Source organism: Lynx rufus, unplaced genomic scaffold (assembly GCF_022079265.1).
Source record: "Lynx rufus isolate CCGP_SWC_20201006 ecotype Redwood Valley unplaced genomic scaffold, mLynRuf1.p SCAF_9, whole genome shotgun sequence".
In the NCBI taxonomy this organism is placed as follows: Eukaryota; Metazoa; Chordata; class Mammalia; order Carnivora; family Felidae; genus Lynx; species Lynx rufus.
Window position 1 is genome coordinate 103,505,953 of NW_025814897.1, and position 23,894 is coordinate 103,529,846.

The 23,894-nt window shown below is 38.0% G+C and overlaps 1 protein-coding gene and 1 pseudogene across 1 annotated transcript; both read left to right on the forward strand.

Annotated features, from left to right (window-relative positions):
• The first annotated feature begins 3,909 nt into the window (after positions 1 to 3,909).
• LOC124505688 (olfactory receptor 5B3-like) lies at positions 3,910 to 4,875 on the forward strand. The gene has a single exon (XM_047071704.1). It carries the CDS (start codon positions 3,916 to 3,918, stop codon positions 4,873 to 4,875), a length of 960 nt encoding a protein of 319 aa, XP_046927660.1. The 5' UTR covers positions 3,910 to 3,915.
• Positions 4,876 to 16,070: 11,195 nt separating this feature from the next.
• LOC124506080 (olfactory receptor 5B2-like) lies at positions 16,071 to 16,817 on the forward strand (annotated as a pseudogene).
• The last annotated feature ends 7,077 nt before the right edge of the window (positions 16,818 to 23,894 follow it).

Sequence of the window (23,894 nt, forward strand, 5' to 3'; positions counted from 1 at the left end):
AAGAAATAAAACAGATGAACATGGGGGAAGGGAATGAAAAATAAGATAAAAACAGAGAGGGAGGCAAACCAGAAGAGACTCTTAAATGCAGAGAACAAACTGAGGGTTTCTGGAGGGCAGATGAGTAGGGTTATGGGCTAACTGGGTGATGGGCATTAAGGAGGGCACTTGTTGGGATGAGCACTCAGTGTTATATGTAAGTATGAATCATTGGGTTCTACTCCTCAAACCAATACTACATTGTATGCTAACTAACCTGAATTTAAATAAATAAATATTTAAAAAAATACAAGTGTCAGATTCATTTTTTTCCCACAGTAAGTGTTAGCCTTTACAGCGGTGAGGAGCACCAAGGGTATGTGGGCAGAGCACCATCAGCACTGACTACAGAAGGGTAAATTGGAGAAGAGCAACCCATCTTCCTACAGGTTTGAACCAAACTTTCAAATTGACCACCCAGAATTAAGGCAGAATTTAATCTTCATCTCTTTGACCCATGTGCCATATTTGTTCCTTGTAAACTCAAGAAGGAAAAAACCTGGATGCTATTTATCAATATTTACACTTTCTAAGACTTAGTTGTCACATCTCAAAAACAGAAAGGCGAAAAACATAATACAAAATGTGGCAGATAAAAAACAAAAGTAATTTTCAGAAATGGGGATAAAAGGTACATCAGAGGGAATGTAGTTGATGGTATCATAATAGTTGTATGGTGACACATTGTAGCTACACTTGCGGTGAGCATAGTATAATGTGTAGGGTTGTTAATCATTATGTTGTATACCTGAAACTAATTAACATTGTCTATCAATTATACTTCAATAAAAAAATACATGTCAAACATCAAACATCAAAATAATTATAAATGGATTAAACAAAGCTACTCTTGACGTGTGTAAAAGGCACTTGAATTTTGTAAATGGGGTAGAGGAAGAAAAGGCAGCAAGACTGCCAATAAACGTATATGCTACTCAACATATCAAATTATGTCCCTACACACAGTTCAGTTGTTTCCTCCTTGGTAAGTACAATGAAAAGAAGTGATTGCTCTCATGGGGATTCTGTTCCCCCAAGAGTTCCATCCCTGTATAATTTTCTACTTGTTCTTGTTCATTAGATGCTGGAATCCCATCATGATTCTGCCAGCCCTTATTTAAAAGGACCAGGTTCTGAGAAGAGCCTATTTGGTCATAATTTATTGAACTGAAAGCTACAACTGTTGGCGATACCAGCTTCTGCCCCAACTGGGTAGTTTCAGTGAGTCTGCAATGACAGACAGGGAGAACACCCTGAAATAAAAACAAAATTGATTCATGCTGAAAAGTTAAGCCTTTACTAAGGTCTTTCATGCACCCACCCTCACTTGCTGGTCGCAGATACAATTCTGTAAAGTATGTGGGAGAGATCACTTTATTATCTCTTTATCATAAAGAAGGAAACTGAGATGAGCAGAAGGTAAATAATTTCCACATACCCAGAGAAATCCATGGTAAATGCAATTGTTAAATGCAGGCTTCCTAGGAGACTCACATTAATGATCCTTTCTGCATGTCTTCATGCTTCAGGAAACTTGGAATGTCTTCACCAGAACATGAGACAGAATTTCTCCTACATTATTTACAACATTCTTCTAGGGCTGAGTTCCTGATTGCAGACTCACAATTCAGAACTGTCTTTCCCTTCTTTTCAAGAGCAAGGTAAGCTTCTAGATTCAATATACATTTGCAGTGAAATATGTGATTGATGCAGAAACAGCAGGGTGGCTACATCTTCTGTGAGTTATTGATCTCTTATCTGGTTGCTTGGACACTATTTCTGAACATTGGCATAAGTGTAGGCATCAAAGGCAAAACATTGTCATCAGCATTGTAATTTCTTAAGAGGATAGCAAAAAACTGTGATAGATGGTATTCTGATTGAGTAGGTGGTAATGTGTTGACTTGTCACTGAAGGGATAACTAACCAGACAAGGTGAAATGATACTTTTTTAGACTCCAGAAAGATCATGAGGAAGCTACCAAAACCCTTACACATTCTTCACTATTATTTCCCTACAACTTACTCTGTTACTATTTGTTCATCTAGAAAATCTGACAAGGCAGTGATGAAAGCTACAGGCATTAAGATCAGTTAGACATGGGTCTGTATCTTAAATATCTCATACTAGCTGTAGAATTTTAAGAAGACACATGACTTCTCGAATCTTCCATTTTCTTAAATATAAAATTATAGGTATATGGTGTGTGAGTATGCCTACATAATTATATCCCTTCCTCTTCTTCTATTTCTATTTTCCTATCATCATCATCATCATCAGTATCATCTATTATCCATATATTTGTCTCTTGATCTATGAGATACACTACATGTAAGCAGGAAATTTAAGCTGTTACTAACCTCAGGAGAACTATTAGTCATCATAGACCACAGATATAGGTGTGATATCATGACAATCTTACTTTGTGGTGTGGTATTGTGGATTATACTATTATATTATATATGTGGATGAGGTATTGACAAACACAAATACTTTATATATTATATTACTATGTGGATGAGGTATTGACAAACACAAATACTTTAAGGTGAAGATCTGTAAAAGAATATGTTTAGGAGCCACGAGGAAGATGATAGAGAATAGTGGTTACCAAAGAATGAATGTCTTTCACAAAGCTTCAACTAAAAATACAAAGATTTGTGCTTCCTCATGAATAGATCTACAGATTAGTATTAATCCCCGTGCCACGAATTTTCACCCTTCAGTGTCTGTGATCCAGCTAAGTGTTGATAGGAATGATGGTAAGAATGAGTCTACGTTAAAGGGGAGTACTTCGCCACAAGGTAAAACGTGGATCTCAAGAAAGACATTAAGAAAAAGAAAACTTGAAGATCCCCAGGTTCTCGCACAAAATGATTGACCCAGCCATGAGCACGGAGTGAGAAATGTGGGGGAAACAAAATATTTTCATAGACAGAATGTGCAAAAATGGCAAATCAAAGGTTAAGGCCACCAGATTTTAAAACCCAGCCCCGACATCTGCCACTTGACTTTCCTAAACCAACATGGAGATGATTGTTCTATGCTAATATTATAGCTAGTACTCATCAGGCTTGAGCACCCACATTGTGCTAACTCTGTTTATACATCATTTCTTTTAACTCTTACAATAATCCCTTGAGGCGGTTTCCAATGCCTTTTTGCTGGTGGACAGAGATTTAGAGAAGTTAAGTTAGGACAAATGTCTCCCAGTAAATGGTAGGGGTGATATGTGATTGCACACACATGCTTCTCAGAGTCGAATACTTTACATCCAATGCTATACCTTCTGTTCAGAATTGGCTTTGTTGACTGTACATGCTTCTAATGCTGTATTTAGTCCACTGTGTCTACTATGTATTTATTTGTGAATTATGCAACTTCAGCTCAGGTCATGATCTCGTGGTTTGTGAGTTCGAGCCCCAGGTCAGGTTTGCTGCTGTCAGCACAGAGCCCACTTTGGATCCTCTGTCCCCCTCTCTCTGTCCCTCCCCCACTTGCTCTCTCTCATTCTCTGTCAAAATTGAATAAACATTAAACATTTTTTAAAAAGATATGAAATAGGAGATTCCAGGCATATGAACTTTGACAACTCGTTAGCCTTTCCTGTAACTTAGTTTACTCATCTATAAAATCTAGAAGTTGGAGATGATCTGTAAGGACCCATCCTATCCAAAAGTGTATTACTCTAGAGATAAGTTATCACTAAATTGTGTTGCCATGCCCATGCTTTAGAAATGAAGAATATTGAAGAACAAAAATATTGCTCTAATAAAAAAAATGCTTGTACATTTCGATTATTGTGCAACTGGTTTTTGTTCATCACTGTGTTCCTTTACTTTTCTTTGCCACAGAACCACAGAGCATCTTGTGATATGCAAATCACATCCATGAAGAATAATACAGAGGTGAAAGGATTCGTCCTGCTGGGACTAACCAATAACACAGAGCTGCAAGTTCCTCTCTTTCTAATGTTCACCCTCATCTACCTCGTCACTCTGATTGGGAACCTGGGGATGATCGTGCTGATCCTGTTTGACTCTCGTCTCCACATTCCCATGTACTTCTTTCTCAGTAACCTGTCCCTGGTAGACTTTTGTTACTCCTCAACAATCACTCCTAAGGTCATGGCTGGATTACTTATAGGAGACAAGGTCATCTCCTACAATGCGTGTGTCACCCAGATGTTCTTTTTTGTTCTCTTTGCGACTGTGGAAAGTTACCTCTTAGCTTCAATGGCCTATGACCGCTACGCAGCAGTGTGCAAACCCCTGCATTACACCACCACCATGACAACGAGTGTGTGTGCTCGTCTGGCCATAGGCTCCTATGTCTTTGCTTTTCTAACTGCTGCTATTGACATTGGAGACACATTCTATCTCTCTTTCTGTATGTCCAATGTAGTCCATCACTTTTTCTGTGATATTCCAGCAGTCATGACCCTGGCTTGCTCAGATAAAGACACTAATGAGCTGATTCTTGTTCTTATTTCAAGCTTTAATATCTTTTTTGCAGTTCTAGTTATCTTGATTTCCTACATGTTCATATTTATTACCGTTTTGAAGATACAGTCAGGTGAGGGATACCAAAAGGCTTTATCTACCTGTGCTTCTCATCTTGTTGCAGTTTCCATATTTTATGGGACAGTCATCATCATGTATGTACAGCCAAGTTCAAGTCATTCCATGGATACAGACAAAATCACATCTGTGTTCTATACTATGGTCATCCCCATGCTGAACCCTGTGGTCTACAGCTTGAGGAACAAAGAGGTCAAGAGTGCTATCAAGAAGGTTGTTGAGAGGGCAAAATATTCTCTAGGTTTAGTATTTTAGTGATGTAGAATCCACAAAAGTTAGTTTATCCCACTTAGATCTACTCTATGCCATAACTCAAGGTTCATGGCCATATAGGGTATTAAAACATAAAATTTACTCTAATATTATTTATTTCTTTAATTTTGTAACCAATCCAGGTATCCAAAATACAGAAAAAGTATGATAATTCTTTTTAACCAAAGCAGTTTATGAAGAAAACTTCTTTGTTAGTATTGCATTGGACATACTTTTTTTTTCCTTGATGTACTTCAGAAATGGTAAGAAAAAATAATGGAAAAGAAAAAAAAAACATTTAAGATATTGGACCAAGTATTGAGGAAAACAGTGGATAATGGAGTTTCCTCCAGAAAAAAAAAATCAGGGTCTCACAGAGAAATAAATCCCATCACCAGGATCAGGGGCCTTGGTAATGTCAATTCCATAAGGTTTCTAAATTGAAATCCTATTTGTCTTCCATTACTGTATGTTCTGAATGGAGGCTTCTTTTCCCCTGGTTATCTTTACTCAGACCCAACATTATTTATTGGGTATGAATGTGGAACAAGCTAAGTTTTCTTTTTAGTGCATAAGTTGCTAGGCAACAAGGAGACACACATGGACTGGATGGAGAAAATGATTGAACTTCTTGGACATTGTGCTTCTATATTGGTTGGTTGGGATTAGGTTATCTCCCTAGTGGAGGTGAATAATAAATTTCCTGTGTGGAAGGAAGTATAAGATGGATATTTGATGATCATAAGCATTACAGTGGAAAAGACTGGTCAGTTATTTTCCCAAACTATTTCCTTTTTACTCCTGGAAAAATGCATAGGCTTTATTCCTCTGCCTTCATACAATTAGTAGTGACCATGTGCTTGTGTTCTTAACTATAGAATGTAAGTACAGGTCATATATGCTAATTCCAAGTTTGGACTATGAAACTTCCCAGGTGATGTCCTGTTCATTCTTTTTCTTTGTTACCAGTTGGATGGAGAGGATTCAGACCACAAGAATGACAAAACCACTAATGGAAAGAATCTAGGTCAATTGGATCTCTGTATAAGTTCCCCCAGAACAACTAATGGAACAACATGCAAGCACGAAAGACATCTATGGTCATGTCACTGCTGTTTGCAGTTTGCTTGCTTGGCAGCTAGTATTATTGACCATAACAGATTCAGAGAGCTTCCCATAAGATCTGGAGGATGTTGTGGGGGTGGGGAGGATTTATACTGGGAAAACTATCAAATTTCTCCAGCATATCCTGATTCTACAATGATTTCTTTTGAATACTCACCAGCCTCCAAATCATAACCAAAATGGCTAGCACCGACTTAGCATACATTTCGGAGAGAGAACAAATCCAATGTGAATTCCGTTCCAAACAAAACTTTGTGATGTAGGGCAAGTTATGTAAGTGTTCTGAGTTTCTAATGGGGAAACTACTGCCTCTCTCACAGACTTCTATTAAACGGGTACTGAACGAGCCAGACTGTAGCACGGTGCCTGGAACAGAGTAGCTGCTCAAAATATGTCAGCATCCTTTCCCTTCTGCTCCTTTTATTATCTCTCTTTCAATCATCTAATATGCCAACCTTCTCCATAGAACTACTAAAACTTATATTATATTGCTTTGTTTTTATAGGTTTAGTTGTAGCACTGCATTGCAAGACTTTTGAGCCCACAGATGTTATCTCATTTAGATATGTATTCTCAGAGTCTAATGTTTATTCCATAGAGCTCAAGAGTAGCTAATGAAATGTGATTCTGTATAGGAACAAATTTACATAGGGAAAAAAAGGGCACAAATATTTATCTCTATCATCTTCTTCATAACAGTGGTCAAAATATTGTTTATTCATTTTTTGTGTGTTTACTCATTTTATTTGTTTTCTCTATTAGAATAAAAGTTCTATGCAGCCGGGAACAATTTCTGATTTGCTCACTAACAAAGACTCTTGAGAGTTCAGAGCTGAGGCTCAGTAAAAGATTTTAAGGAATGAATAACTGCATGAGAAGAGGAACTGACACTGAACAGAAAAACTCATCATCTGTTTGTAAAAACAGAACACAGACAACAAAGCATGCTAGCTCATGCTGCAGGAACACATTAAATTGAAAACCCAGTGGTTGAACACAGCAAAGATAATAAAGATTTTATATTAGTTTCCTATGGTTGCTGTAACAAATGACCACACTCTGGGACCTTAAAACCACACACATTTGTTTTCTCGCAGTTCCGGAGGCCAGTTGTTGGAAATCAGCTTCACTGGGATGAAACAAAGATCTCAGTCTTGGGAGTCTCTAGGGGAGACTCCGTCCCTGGTGTATTTCATCTGCAGGTGACCGCCAGCATTCCTCAGTGGTATTTCCATCAGTTTCTGCCTTTGTGATCACATTATTTTCTCCTCCTATTGTCTGTTTAATTTCCCTCTGCCTGGCCTTTTTTAATGTATGTGAGATTAGCATAAGAAATCTAGTGTTTTAAGTTGTGCAACTCAGTAGTATTTAGCACATTAACAATATTCTGCAACGATCACCTCGATTTAATTCCAAAAGAATTTTTTTTTATTTGCAAAGAAGATCCCGTACCCATGAAGGATCCCTGTCCCCGGGAACCAATAACCTATGAATTTACCTATTATGGATATCTCATGTAAATAGAATCATATGGTAAGTGATCTTTTATGTCTGACTTCTTTTTTAAATTTTTCTTATGTTTTTACTTATTTTTGAGAGAGAGAGAGAGAGAGAGCATGAGTTGGAGAGGGGCAGAGAGAGAGGGAAACACAGAATCTGAAGCAGGCTCCAGGCTCTGAGCTGTCAAGACAAAGGCTGTCAATACAGAGCCTGACGTGGGGCTTGAAACCAGGAATTGTGAGTTCATGACCTGAGCCAAAGTAGGCCGCTTAACCGACTGAGCCACCCAGGCACCCTAAAGAACATCAAACTGTTTTTCATAAATGTTCCATTTTTCATTCCCACCAGTAATGTGCAAGGGTTCCCGTTTATCCACATTCTAGCCACAATTTGTTAGTTTTCACCATCCTAATGGGTGTGAAATGGTATCTCATGGTTTTGATTTATTTTTCCCTAATGCCTAATGATTTTGAGCATACTTCCATGTGCTTATTGATTTTTAGTAAATCGTCTTTGGAGAAATGTCTGTTCAAGTACTTTACCCATTTTTCAATGAGTCTATGGGTTTCTCTGTTGTTGAGTTGTAAGAGTCCTTTATATAGCCTGCATATTACGCCCTTATCAGAAATGTGATTTGCAAATATTTTTCTCCCATTCTTAAGCTTTTCTTTTCATTTTCTTGAAAATGTACTTTGATATACAAAAATTTGTAATTTGGAAGAAGTTCAACTCATCTCTTTTTTCTTTTGTTGCTTGTGTTTTCGATGTAATACATAAGAAACCATTGCCCAATCCAAGGTCTGGAATTTTTCTCACATTTTCTAATGGTTTTATGTTGTTAATGCTCATATTTCAGTCATCAACCATTTTGTGTTGAGTTTCATATATGCTGTGAGAAGAAGTTCAGCTTCAGTCTTGCATGTGGATAACCAGCTGTCCCAGCCCATTTGTTGAAGATTTCTTTTCCCATTGAATGAACTTGACACCTTTGTTAAAAATCAATTAGCAATAGATATATGAGTTTATATCTTGTCTTTCAATTCTATTCAGTTGATCTATGTCTCCATCCTTGAGGCAGTATCAAATTGTTTTGATTAATTTAGATTAGTATTTGTTTTGAAATCCAGAAGGGTGAGTCCTCCCACTTTGTTCTTTCTTCTCAATATTGTTTTGGCTGTTGATGGTCCCTTAAAATTCCATTTGAATGTTTGTAATAGCCTTTCTCTTTGTGTTCATTAGAATTATGACAGGGATTGCATCAAAGCTATAGATCACTTTGGAAAGCATTGCCAGCAAACAGTATCATATCACCCAATTCATGAACACAGAATGTCTTTCCATTTATTTAGGGCTCCTTGAATTTTAGCAATTCATTTCATAGTTTCAGTGTACAACACTTTCACCCTTGGTTAAATTTCTTTTTATTTTAACATAAGGATGCTATTGTAAGTGGAATTTTGTCCTTAATTTTCTTCTGGTATTATTTATTGCTAGTGTATGTAAGCACAACTTATTCTTGTTTAGTGAATAAGTTTATTGACTAATAATTTCTTGTACATTTTTTAGGATTTTCTGTATGTAAGATCATGACATCTGAAAATTACATGGTTTTACTTCTTCCTTTCCAATTCATTTATCATGTAATTCTTTTATTCTTATGTAATTGCTTTAGCTAGAACTTTCAGCACAACTTTTAATACAAGTGGTGAAAGCAGGCATACTTGTCTAGTATGTGATCTTACAGGGAAAGATTTCACTGTTTCACATTTGCATATGATGTTAGCAGTGGGTTTTTCATTAACTCTCTTTATAATTTTGAGGACATTCACTTCTATTATTAGATTTCTGGTTGTTTTTATGGTGATGGCATTGGAGATTTTTGTCAAATACTTTTTCTGAATTAATAAATCAGATAATTATGTGGTTTTTTCCCTCTGTTCTATTAAAGTGATTAACTACCTTGACTGATTTCAGTTTTTTCCAGTTTATTTAGATACAATTGACATATTATATTATATAAGTTTATATTTTACAACATAATTATTGGGCATGATTGCCACAATAATTTTGGTTAACAACCACCACCTTAAATAGTTACAAATTTCTTTTCGTGTGATGAGAACTTTTAAGTTCTAATCTTAGAAACCTTCAAATATTCAATACAGTATTGTTAATTGTAGTTATCATAGTGAAAATGACATCCCTAGTACTTATTTATCTTATAACTGGATATTTGTACCTTTGACAACCTTCATGGATTCATCTGACTTCCCCAACCTCCCCCTCTGGAACCACCAATCTATTATGTTTCTATGAGTTCCATTTTCTTGGATTCCACATATAAATCAGATATACAGTATTTGTTTTTCTCTATGTGACATATTTCACTTAACATTATGCCTTCCAGTTTCATGCATGTTGTTGCAAATGGCAGGATTTCTTTTCTTTTTTATGGCTGAATACTATTCCACTGAGTAAATATATACTACATTTTCTTTATCCATTCATCCATCATAGGACACTTAGTTGTTTCCATGACCCTATTTTTTTGCTGTTGTAAATAATACTGAGTGAGCATGGCGATGCAGACATCTCTATGAGACAGTGAATCCATTTCCTCTCAATATATACCCAGAGTGGGAATTATTGGATCATGTGGTAGTTTTATTTTTAATTTTTTGAGAAACTTCCACAGTGTTTTCCACTGTGGCTGTACCAATACATTACCAGCAATAGTGCACAAGTGTTCCCTTTTTGTTTAGGTCCTCATCAATATTTGTCATCTCTTTTCTTTTTCGTAATAGCCATCCTGACAGGTGTGAAGTGATATCTCATGAGCTTTTTATTTGCATTTTCTTTATATTAGTTGTGTCGACCACACTTTCGTGTACCTACTGACCATTCTAATATTTTCTTTAGAAAAATGTTGTCTAGCTCCTTTACCATATTTTAATTGGAAAATTATATTTTTTTCCTATTGAGTTGTATGAGTTCTTTATATATTTTGGATACCAACTCATTATCAGGTATGTAGTTTGCAAATGGTTTGTCCCATTCTATAGGCTCCTTTTTCATTTTGTTGATTCTTTTATTATGCAGAAAAACAAGGACAAGAAAAACATTTCAGATGCCAGAGAGATAAGCATACAAAGTAATAATAATATTGATACCAATTTTCTCATCAGAAAGAAACAAAAGTTAGCGAACAGTGGACTAATAGCTTCAAAACGCCAAGGGAAAAATATGAGTCCAGATTTTTATACCTAGATGAACTATCATTTGAGTTTAATGGCAAAATCAGACATTAGTATAATACAAAAATATATGTGCAGTTGTATAGTGAAAGCATTTCAGCAGTATTTATCTTGATTAAGGAATTTGGAAAATGGAATAGAACATGTTTTGTTCTTTTTGCTTTCTCTTTTGAACTGGCTTATCTGCATGACAGACACCTTCTGTCCTCTCCTGCTCTGTTTATGTGGTAAAGACAATGCAATAGCATTCGTAAGAAATACCTATAATCTTGAGATGCATATGAGATTAACTTCCCCAGAAGAAGATCCACAATCAGTGATTTAAGTTCAAATAGTTTATTTGGGAGTTAATAGCAGAAAGCACTGATAAAGTAGTAGGAAAGTGAGTCAGGGATGGATGAAAGAAGAGACCTTCATTAGTCAATAGGTGATACCTGTGGAAGAGGCTTGATCTACTAGAAACCACTGGAAGACTGTAAACAGCTTACGTCAGAATTATACTACATGAAAGATGAGGAATAGAGTATTTATCACTCTGTTTCTGTGTCAGTTATTGATCATTGACACTAGAAAAATTAAATGTTCCCCACACAGGTTGAACATGCTTTTGCAGTAAAATAAGCCTTTAGTCTAAGAGATGCTGATTTTTTTTCATAATAAAGATTGGCCTGAACATAGATGATGAGTGCCAAGGGGATGTGGATAGAGCACCAATAATAGTTGCCAGAAAAGAGTAATTTAGGTCAGAAAAGAGGTCTCTCTGCCTACAGATCAGAATCAAATTTTTGAATTGAGTTGTTAGTAATAAGTCCGTTTTACTCTCCATATTTCTGACCTATGTGTCATACTGTCAGTTTGTTGTAAGCACAAGAAGGAAAAACAAGGATTTTATTCATCAATCTCTAAAAATCCAGTAGCCTTAAACTAACTATCAGAAATAAAAGAACAGAAAAGAGAAAAGTGAAATGAGCATAATCATAGCAGACAGAAAAGAAAATGTTTTTAGAATATATTACAAGTATAAATAATACGAAAACATAAATGCATTGAACCCACTACTCATGTACTGAATAACAACTTAATAAAGTTGAGGGAAGAAAAAAATCACCACAAATGCACTATTTGTTACTCAACAGAAGAAACTATATGTTGTGTTTAATTGCTTCTTCCCTAGATAGAAGTGACTGCCCTCATATGAGCCTGTCCCCTAGGAATTTCACACCTACAAATTTTCTCCTGGTTCCCATTAATTAGGGTCTGAAATCATATCATGACTCCACATGACAATATTGTAAAAGGAACCAGGCCCTGATTTGGTCACTATTTAGCAAAATGAATGCTAATGTTTTTTAGTACACACACCAGTCTTTCCCCAAACTGAGTGTTGACAGTGACCCTGCAACCACAGTCAGGGGAAGCACCGTAAGATAATAATTATGTTATTTTATGTTGAAAGGATAACCCTTACTAAGGTCTTTGTAGACCCATCTCCATTTACTATTTACAGACAAAATTCCGTGCAGTTGTGGGAGAAATAATTTTATTATTATCTATACACAAATAAGGAATCTGAGCTCAGGGTAAGGTAAATGACTCTTATAAACACAGAAAAATCCATGGTAGATGTAGGACTTGAACTTAGGCTTCCTAGCTCCATGTTCATGATCCTTCTTCATCTCTCCATGTACCTTGGAACGTTTGACCGATACTTGAGATATGCTCCAAAATTGTTTACACATTCTTCTAGGTCTGAATTTCTGATTTCAGATTCACAGTTCAGGATCGTCATATCTTTCCTTTCAAGAACAAGATAGGCTTCTCTATTTAATATATACTTTTACTGAAAAACGTAATTGATGCCAAAGCAGCATGGCAGCTACCTCTTCCATGAGTATCTAGTTATTTGGACAATTTTTCTGAAACATTGGCTTAAGTATAGGATTCAAATGCAAAAAGATTTTAATCAGCAGAGAGTATAGTATGTATAAAATGTCATGCTGCTTTCCCTAAAAGGACAGCAAAAATCCATTGTTTTGTGTTGGTCGCAGGCTATTGATAACCAATGTGGTGGCTGGATGGACCCTTGTGGTTCTTCAAATGATTGCAAGATGTGCTCAGCAGTAACCTTCAGGAAACTATAAAAAACAAGGTTTATTACTCACAAGTCCTAGAAATCACATGGCACACCTGGGGCCACACAGCAGGGTCACAGACAATGAGAGAGAGCAGACCTGGGTTCTGCTTTTATTGTGGTTGAGGGTAGAAACCTGGGTTTCCTGGATTCACTCACTCTTCTATAATTTTTTTAAAGTTTATTTATTTATTTTGAGAGACAGACAGAGCATGTGAGCAGGGGAAGAGCAGGGAGAGAGGGAGGGAGAGAATCCCTCGCAGACTCTGCACTGCCAGCACAAAGCCCGATGTGGGGCTCAAACCCATGAACCTGAGATCATAACCTGAGCCAAAGTCAACAGCCAGACGCTTAACCGACTGAGGCACCTAGGCACCTCTCCACGTTCACTCTTTTAAACTATGAGAGAGGGAATTTAGAGCATGGGAAGAGAAAAATACAATTATTTTTCCAATTCCAACTGGTAGCTTATCTAAATCAACCAAGATATTTAAAACAAGGAGCCAGGGAGGTGGTGAAGGCTGGCTCTTTATCTAGTGGCTGGCAATGTGCTTATTGAGATAGCTGTCTTTGAAGCGGATGCCTCAAAGCCTAAATCAGGCCCTTGCGTTACAAAAAAAGAAAGACCAACTGTCAGAGCTTTCAGTACCCTGATGATAGACGATACTCTCATTGAGGAGGTGGTAAATTCCTCCTGTTTACTATGTGTTTACTTGTCCTTTAAGGGATAGCTAATCAAACAGGGTGAAATGATACTTCTTTAGATTCTAGAAGGATCTTCACGAAGCTACCAAGATTCCTAGACCATTTTCACTATCACTTTCCCACAACCTACCCTCTCATGACTTGCTCATCTGGAAAATCTGACAAGTGCGGTGACTAAAGCTATAGATATTGGAATAAGTTAGACATGGGTTTGAATCTGAATCGATCCCATGCTAGATGTACAATAAGAGGAAAGCATACAACCTCTTGAATTCTCTATTTTCTTAACTGTAACTGGTATTTGTGTGTGTATGTGTGTGTGTGTGTGTGCTCGTGTGTATACATACTCTCTCTTCCTCTATCCTCTGATATATATCTGTCTGCCTTACTATCTATCTATCTATCCATCTACCCATTCATTCCTCCTTCCATTCGTTATCCATCTATCTTCTATCTTTCTGTCTGTGATGTCTGTCTGCCTGCCTTTTTGTCTGTTGTCTTTTCTGATTGCTCTCAATGTATGAGATAAACTAGCACCTTAGCACTGTGTTATGGCTGTCGCTATACCCTGGAAATCTGATTTGGAAATGGATTTATTCCAGATATGTGACCTTGGACAAGGTAATGACTCTTTCTGCTCTTCTGCTGATCATTATACTTAATCAGAAAATTGGCCACGAGATACATGAAAGTCCCGCAGATTCAACGATCTTTAACTTTCTAGACAATGTACCTATTATATATTATTTTAATCCCCATTGTGGCAGTCAAAATAATGCTCCCCAGTACGTCCACATCCTAATCCTGGAATTTGGGATTATGTTCTTTTACATAGTAAAAAGTATTGTGTATGTACTAAGTTAAGGATTTTGAGATAACAATTTTATACTGGATTATCTACATGGGCCCAGTAAGAACATTCCAGTCATCACAAAACATAACAAATGCTAAACAAGAAACTATGGCTTATACTATTATCGAGTTGTGGGTTTGCAAGCAAAAATATTATAAACTCCAGACATGGCAATGTGTGGAGGGCCCAAGAGGAAGATGGTGGATATTCCTCCAAAGACTTCAAATATAAACAAAAAGATTTAAAACATTGAGCTTCCTCAAATACAATCTACAGACTAGGGTCAACCCCGCAAGACATGGGTTTTCAATCTTCAGTATTTACGACCCAGCTACAGCTGACAATAATGACAATAAGAATGAGTCTAAGATAAAATAGGAATCTTTTGACCCAAGCTAAAATGTGGATTGAAAGGAAGAAATTAAGCAAAAGAGATCTGTGTAAGTGTTCTCACACAGAATGGGTGAGAAAGCCACCTCTATGAGAGACGTAGGACAGAGTGAGAAGTACTAGAAGAAACAAAAGATCTGAGTAGACATAGCACGTGAGAAAATACAAATCAGAGTAAATCTGCCAGCTGTCAAAACCCACTTGCACTTTGAAGCCCCACACGTTGCCACCAAACTTCCTAAACCGACAGATACCCATTGTTCCATCTTAATTGTAATATTATGGATAGAACTCATCAGGATGGTGCTGATATCGTGTGAACCCATATCGTGTGAACTGTTTGTCCTGATTATTTCATCTAACACTCACAGGAGCACAGAGGTAGGTTCCAATACCACCTTCACTTTACTGGTGGATAAAATGAGGCTCGGGAAACTTGGTTTAGGGCCAACGTCTCCCAGGTGGTAAGTGGGAGTTCTTCTGTGTGAATGCATATACACATGAGCCCAGAACCCAATATTTTACACCCAATTCTGTATCTTCTCTTGCCTTTGTTTATTGTATGTGTCTCTAATATTACATTAATCTCCTTGCATTTATACACGTGTATTTGTGGATTGCTCTACTGTGCAACCCCAAGCATTAAGCTTGGAAGAATGGATACCATGATTAACTGTATATTGAATGGGATTAAAATAAATTCAAATTCATTGATGACATTTAGCTGAGTAGCCATTCTGCATGTGTCTAAACATGACTCTGTCAATAACCATGTAAACTTGAATATTCAATCTCTTTGTTGCCAAAATACCTGTGATATATATGGACATAACAACCAATCAATCTAATGGGGATATAGAGAGGATTGAATACACATGAACACTATTGAAGTGGAAGTTATTAGTGGACCCAAAAGGTCTGATTTGGGAGTTCAGTCCATTCTTGGCATGTGACCTTGGACAGCTCTTTACCACTTCCTGTAACTCAATGTACTCAAGAAATTGGGAAGATGATCTGTGATAAACCTTCCTGTACAAAAGTTTATTCTTGTACGGATAAGTTATCACTAAATTGCATTGTCATTCCTCTGCTAAGAAATGGACAATATTCAAAAATAAGTTACAGTTCTAATAAAATGATGTTCATACATTTCAATTTCTGTGCAACTTATCTTTGTTGATCGTTCTGTTCGTCTATCTCTTGTTGCCGCAGAGCAGCTCATGATTCTCAAATCATGTCCATGAAGAATAATACAGAAGTGGCTCATTTCATCCACTTGGGACTAACCAATAACCCAGTACTGCAAGTTCCTCTCTTTCTGTTAACCCTCGTTTACCTCATCACTCTGACTGGGATCTGGGGATGATCATATTGATCCTGTTGGACTCTTGTCTCCACACTCCCATGTACTTTTTCCTCAGTAACCTGCCTCTGGTGGACTTTTGTTACCCCTCCACAGTCACTCCCAAGGTCATGGCTAGGCTCCTATGGAAGACAAGGTCCTCTATGATGTGTGTGCTGCCCAGATGTTCTTTTTTGCAGTCTTTCCTACTGCGTAAAATGACCTCTTGGCCTCAATGGCCTATCACCCCTATACAGCAGTGTACAAACCCTCCATTACATCACCACCTTGATAACAGGTGTGTGTGCTTTTCTGGCCATAACTACTACATCTGTAGTTTTGTGAATGCTTCTTTTGACGTTGGAGCCATGTTCTACTTTCTGTCTGTAAGTGCGCCCTCTGATCCATCACTTTTTCTGTGCTATTCCTGTAGCCATGACTCTCTCTTGCTCTGATAGACACGTCAATGAGTTGACTCTTATCTTTGTAGTAAGCTTCAACATCCTTTTTGCTCTCCTGGTTTTCTTGATTTCTTACCTGTTCGTATTTATCACTATCCTGAAGATCCCCTCAACGGAGGGACACCTGAAGGCTGTATCCACCTGTGCTTCTCACCTCACTACAGTCTCGGTCTTCTTTTTTTAAAGTTTATTTATTTTGAGAGAGGATGAGAGAGAGTGAGAGTGTGTGCGCATGAGTGGGGGAGGGGCAGAGAGAGAGGGAGAGAGAGAATCTCAAACAGGCTCCAAGCTGTCAGCGCAGAGCCTGATCCAGGGCACGATCCCACAAACCACAAGATCATGACCTGAGCCAAAATCAAGAGCTGGTCGCTTAACCAACTGAGCCACCCAGGCGCCCCTACCATCTCCATCTTCTGTGGGATGGTCACCTTTCAGGTACTCCCAGCCCAACGTCCAATCATTCTATGGACACAGACAAAATCCCATCTGCACTCTATACTATGGTCATCCGCTCCTGTCAGATCTTCTCCCAGCATTAACTCACAGTTTGCAGCCCACCCTGTAAATTACTGCTGTGATACTTCCCTCTTCAAAACTGTCACTAAAAAAGACGATAGTATGTCCAGTCGCTTCAGTTGTATAATATCTGGATGAGAATAGCCCTGAGGACATTAAATATGTAATGATCATGCATGCCGTGAACTCTATTAATTATATGTGATTTTTTCATAGGTTCGCATTTTTTCCACCATACGCCAATGCAAGGGTGTCCGTAAAACGTGGCTCAAACCCGTGAAGTGCATGTGAGGGTCCCCTGTGTGTACATATACATAAGAGCAGGAAATCTGTTGAAGGAGGTACCTAAAGCATGGCTAGTTTTTAACTTAAAAGGTAAAATAATTGTGGATCAGAATATAAATTGTTGTCCAACATGTTTTTATTTCTCTAGTTTAAAAAACATTCTAAAGGTCCAAAATGAAGAAAAACATTAAAGGAAAGAAAAAGAAAAGCTTTTGAATAAAGATATTTGGTTTTTCTTGGCATATTTTTTCAGAGCGATATGACATCCTAAAGGTGCTAATATTTATGTCCTGAATAAGTCGTTTGGTACAAAAAAGTATGATCGTGTGGTAACTTAAAAAAAATTTTGTTTATGTTTTTATTTATTTTTGAGACAGAGAGAGACAGAGCATGAGCAGGGGAGGGGCAGAGAGAGAGAGGGAGCCACAGAATCTGAAGCAGGCTCCAGGCTCTGAGCTGTCAGCACAGAGCCCGACACGGGGCTTGAACTCACAGACTGTGAGATCATGACCTGAGCTGAAGTCGGACACTTAACCGACTGAGCCACCCACGGGCCCCTATCACGTGGTAACTTTTAAAGTGAGAAGACCAGATATAAGAAAAGGGGACCAATTGACAATAAAGCAATTTCTCAATGTTTCTGCGTAGGACTACCAGCTTTTCAACTGCGTAAGATAAACGCACTGAGTAATGATGATGTGAACTATTTTTCTCTCTGGAAATACTATGAAATGACTAGTGTCCCTCGCACCAGGATACTTTCAGATGAGCTGTGTCATGTCCTGCGGCACTCTTACTTGCTCCCTCCCCTTCCCTCACACTGAGTTCCCTGCTGTCTCTGGACAAACCAAGCTCATTCCTACCTCAGGGCCTTTGTACTAGCTGTTGCCAATGGTCCAAAAGCTTCCTCACTTCCCTCAGGTTTTTGCTTAAATGTTACCATATCATTGTCACCCCACCCCTCACGGACATGGTTTCCGACTCACTGTATTCTTCATGGTTCTCATCAGTACTCAACGATTTCTATTTATTTATTTGTTTGTGTATTTGTTTATTCATTTACCTATCTACTAGAAGGTATGTTGCACAAAAAGAGCAGCTTTGTCTTCTTTACTAACAACTTCATCCCCAATACATAAATTATGGCCTGGCTCGTTCTTTCTCAAAAAAACATTTGTTAAATTAATAAGCAATAAAAAACAATTGTTTGAATTTGACAGTAAATATACTTGAACCATTGATAATTATAGTTTATCACCCATTAGATAATTCTTTAGAAGGCAATTTCAGAGCATTTCATGAGATGTGGCTTTTTTCCCCCTATATTCTTTCACTCAGTATCTGCATTTCACACCTCGGGATAAATTAATTTTTAAAAATTACACTATCAGGTGGATCACATCAAACCATCTTAATTCTTTTCTGTTAGGAATTTCTCATCAAATGGAAAATAACACATGAAATAAACCTAGTTAGTACATCATAAAAAGGCAAAAGATGAGACTATGGAAGTGTCCTTTTTTTTTTTTTAATCTTTATTTTTGAGAGAGAGAGAGCATATGAGCAGGGGAGAGGCAGAGGTAGAGATAGACACAGAATCTGAAGCAGGCTCCAGGCTCCAAACTGTCAGCGCAGAGCCCGACGTGGGGCTCAAACCCATTAACCATGGGATCATGACCTGAGCCAAAGTCAGACGCTTAACCAACTGAGCCACCCAGGCACCCTTTTAAGAAGTTTCCTGATTCAATTTGAAAAATTCTTTAATAAATAATGATTATTCATCTAACTCCAGTGATTCGAAACATCAACTGAAAATGTAAGAAAGATGTTTTACAACAATAAATGTAAACTACCTCAATATGCTAATAATTATGTATTTTATTTGGCTTTCAGTTGAGCTCAATTTTATTATAAAGGTACCCAAAGGAATTTTTATCCTTGTAAGCCTACCCTATCATTATATAATTAGAAGCATTTAACTTCTCAAGACTTGCAAAACCATGTCTGTGTGTTCTACAAGGATCATGCTGGTGTTAGTGGGACAGAGTAGTGTCTCACAAATATCTGGCCCTAAAGTCTATGAAAATGGTGATTTCTCTTCTGGAGCCATTTCTCAATTGTTACTTGAAATGTATTTTTTTTTCTTTTGCTCTATGTTATTTGAGCATAGTTGATACACATTGTTACATTCGTTTCAGGTGTACAACACAATGATTCAACCACTACCTATGTTATGCTGTGCTCACAAGTGTACCTACGTTCTGTCACCATGCAATGCTCTTATGATACTATTGACTGTATGTCCCATGCTGTACATTTTATTCCCATGACTTATTCATCCCATAAGTGGAAGCCTGCATCTCCCACTCCCCTCCACCCATTTGCCCATCCCTCCCGTCCTCCTTTCCTGTGGCGACCATAGGATTGTTCTTTGTATTTTTTAAATTTGATTCTGCTTTTTGTTTATTGATTTGTTTTGCTTTTCATATTCCACATATAAGTGAAATCTTATAACATTTGTCTTTCTCTATTTAACTTATTTCACTTAACATACTACCCTCTAAGTCCATCCATGTTGTCACAAGTGGTAAGATCTCTGGGAATGCAAGCTGGTGCAGCCACTCTGGAAAACAGTATGGAGTTTCCTCAAGAAACTAAAAATAGAACTACCCTATGATCCAGCAATTGCACTACTAGGAATTTATCCAAGGGATACAGGTGTGCTGTTTCGAAGGGGCACATGCACCCCCATGTTTATAGCAGCACTATCAACAATAGCCAAAGTATGGAAAGAGCCCAAATGTCCATTGGTGGATGAATGGATAAAGAAGATGTGGTATATATATACGATGCAGTATTACTCGGCAATCAAAAAAAATGAAATCTTGCCATTTGCAACTACGTGGATGGAACTGGAGGGTATTATGCTAAGCAAAATTAGTCAGTCAGAGAAAGGCAAATATCAGATGACTTCACTCATATGAATACTTTAAGAGACAAAACAGATGAGCCTTTGAAGAAGAAGGGAAGGGAAGCAAAAATAATATAAAAACAGGGAGGGGACAAAACATAAAAGACTCATAAACATGGAGAACAAACAGAGGGTTACTGGAGGGGGTGTGAAGGGGGATGGGCTAAATGGGTAAGGGGCATTAAGGAATCTACTCCTGAAATCATTGCTGCACTATATGCTAATTTGGATGTAAACTTAAAAAAAATAAAATTAAAAAAGGTGGTAAGATCTCATTCTTTTTTATGGGGGAGTAATACTCCATTGTATGGACATACAACACCTTCTTTATCCATTTCTCTATCATAGACGCTTGGGTTGCTTTCATTTCTTGGTTATTGTAAATAATGCCGCATTTAACATGGGGTGCATAGATCTTTTCTAATTAGTGTTTCCATTTATTGGGGGTAAATCCTTAGTAGTGGGATTATTGGATCACGTGGTAAAGAAGAGAACCCCCAACCCCAATTCTTTGAACTGCTGTGGGGGTTTGGAGTGATGGCACTGAGGGACCAGGAGAATATTTATTAGCCCTGGAGCTTAAAAAAAAAGTTGTGCTTTAAAAGGGGAACTAGAATATGGACATTCTAGCTGTAGTGCCCTGCCAAGTAGCAAGGGAGCTGCTGGAACTCTTGGTCAGACAGGCTGGTGAGCACAAGTTCAGACCGCAGACAAGAGCGGGGTCCTGATGCCATAGCAGGACTGCCCCTCAGCGGGACCTGAGCCCACACCAACCCGGATGCCTGGGCACAGAAAAAAAAAAAAGTGGCTTTCATTTTTTTTTTAAATATATAATTTATTCTCAAGTTAGCTAATATACAGTGTATATAGTGTGCTCTTGGCTTCGGGAGTAGATTCTCATGATTCATCACTTACATACAACACCCAGTGCTCATCCCAACAAGTGGCCTCCTCAATGCCCATCACCCATTTTCCCCTCTCCCCTCCCCCGTCAACCCTCAGTTTGTTCTCTGTATTTAAGACTCTCTTACGGTTTGCCTCCTTCTCTGCTTGAAACTATTTCTTCCCCTTCCCTTCCCCCATGGTCTTCTGTTAAGTTTCTCAAATTCCACATAAGAGTGAAATCATATGATATCTGTCTTTCTCTGACCGACTCATTTCACTTAGCATAATACCCTCCAGTTCCATCCACGTTGTTGCAAATGGCAAGATTTCATTCTTTTTCATCGCCAAGTAATATTCCATTGCATATATAAACTACATCTTTATCCATTCATCGGCTGATGGACATTAGGGCTCTTTCTGTAACTTGGCTATTGTTGAGAGTGCTGCTATAAACATTGGGGTACATGTGCCCCTATGAAGCAGCACTCCTGTATCATTTGGATAAATTCCTAGTAGTGCTATTGCTGGGTCATAGGATAGCTCTGTTTTTAATTTTTTGAGAAAAACGAGCATTGATACATTAGATTATCTAAAATTCAAGGATTTATTTAGATTATTGCTTTTCAACTAGTGTCACTTTGCTCTTACAGGGTCTGATCCAGGCTATAACATTGCATATATTGTCCTGTCCCCTTCGTCTCCTCTGATCTGTGACAGTGTCTCAGTCTTTCCTGGATTTTCACAACCTTAATAGGTTTGAGTACTGCTCAGGGATTTTGTAGAAGATCTTTCAATTTATGTTTGTCTGATTTTTGGGTCATGGTTACACAGAGGGTCAGCGTTTGAGAAAGTAAGAAGTGCTGTTCTTATCACATCCTATCAAGGGACACATATTACCAACATGACTCGTCACTGAGGTTCTTAACCTTAGTCACTGAGACAAGATATGTTGGCCAGGTTTTTCAGTATAATGCTACCTTTCTCCTCCTGCATTCTGTATATTTTAGAAACAAGTCACTAAGTTCAGGCCACACTCATGATAGAAGGGACTACACTCCACCTCTTAGGGGAAGGCTGACCATATTATTTGGGATTATTTTTATGAGAAAGATTTGGTTGTTTGTAAACATCAGCATGGACTTTACATATATCTGCTTTGTGCTTTGGTGTACAATTTGTACTGTATTATTTATTTCATTATTCAGATCGCTGCATCTTTGGTCATTGGGGGCACTTCCAGTTTTACTCTTGTTTCCTTGTGAGATGCTCAATCCTTCTTCTATTTTCTGAGCTCCTTCTTAGCTTCGAGAACTACAAGGCACTCCAGGATCCTCTTGTGCTAGTCCAGTCCTAACCCAGTCATCAGCTCTTTCTTCAAAGAGTCCAGCTCACTCTCCATCGAAGCTCAAATGACCCTAAATCCTCCAGCCTTCTTTCCTTTAACTGGAAAATGAAATAACAACTAGCTTCAGGGGGGCTGAGGACCTTCCTAGACATTTTTGAGGCATATTTGAGTAGGGATTATGTGCGCATAAGTTTTCTTTGTGTCTCTCAGTTCTTGTTCCAAGTCCTTGCCTTTGTCTCACTTGTTTACAACACTTCAAGCACTACACCTCCTTCTATGCCTCCTCTCCTCCTGTGTCTACACTGCTTTTCCCCAAGGTGACATACACCACTCATTCTCCTTCATTCTTCCAGAGAACCAAATACACAGTAACCTTGTACTCAGACAACATGGAGGGGAAGTGAAGCCCAGAATGATGAACTGCTGCAAAGTAAGGATTTGATATAACTGACCCTCCAGTTCATAAAGCATCATCTATTGACAAACATCTCCCAGTCAACTCTCTCCTAAAACCTTGGCTTCCCGCCATCTTGTTAAGCTCTGTCCATCTTCTGTCTTCTCAAATTTGAGAGGTCAAAGGCCTATCTGTCTAGCTGCTCTGGGAAAAGACAATATGTATTTACTCCATCATACAGGTTGGGACAATACTTAGAAACTATGTAAAGCAAAGAAAAATCATGGACTAGATTGTAGAGTACACCGTTATGAGATTTGTCACCCCACCATCCAACCAAAACCACTCAAAGTCATCCACCAACTTTATATCACTATGACGTATTGCCAGTTCTAAGTCTTGACATTGTTTAATCTACCAGCAGATTTGACACGTCTGTTCCCTACTGATGCATTTCTCATCACTTGGTTTCCAGGACACCACTCACCTTTGTTGGCTCCTCATCTCTTTGGTCTTTCATTGAGAAAGTTCCAGGTGTTGGTCCTTGAAACACTTTGCTTCTCTCTACCTACATTCTCTTACCTATGTTCTCATTCTTACGGCCTAAATGCCATCCACATGATAAAAACTCAAATTTATATCTCTGTTCCAGTGCTAAGCCTTTCTAGTGATATCTGAGAGGCATCTCAAGCTTTCTATGCCCCAAGTGAAATTCATGCTCTCTTCTCATCCAAACCTCCTGCTGTCATGCTTTCCATACCTTACATAGTAGTCATCCTATCTTTCTAGTTGCTTAGGCAGCTAGGCTACCATTTTTCTCACCCTCCACATCCAACACATCATCATATCATGTCATCTCATTATT

Bases quoted from the DNA above. Each gene is read 5' to 3' on its own strand.
- LOC124505688 (XM_047071704.1), top strand. From the start codon at position 3,916: ATGCAAATCACATCCATGAAGAATAATACAGAGGTGAAAGGATTCGTC.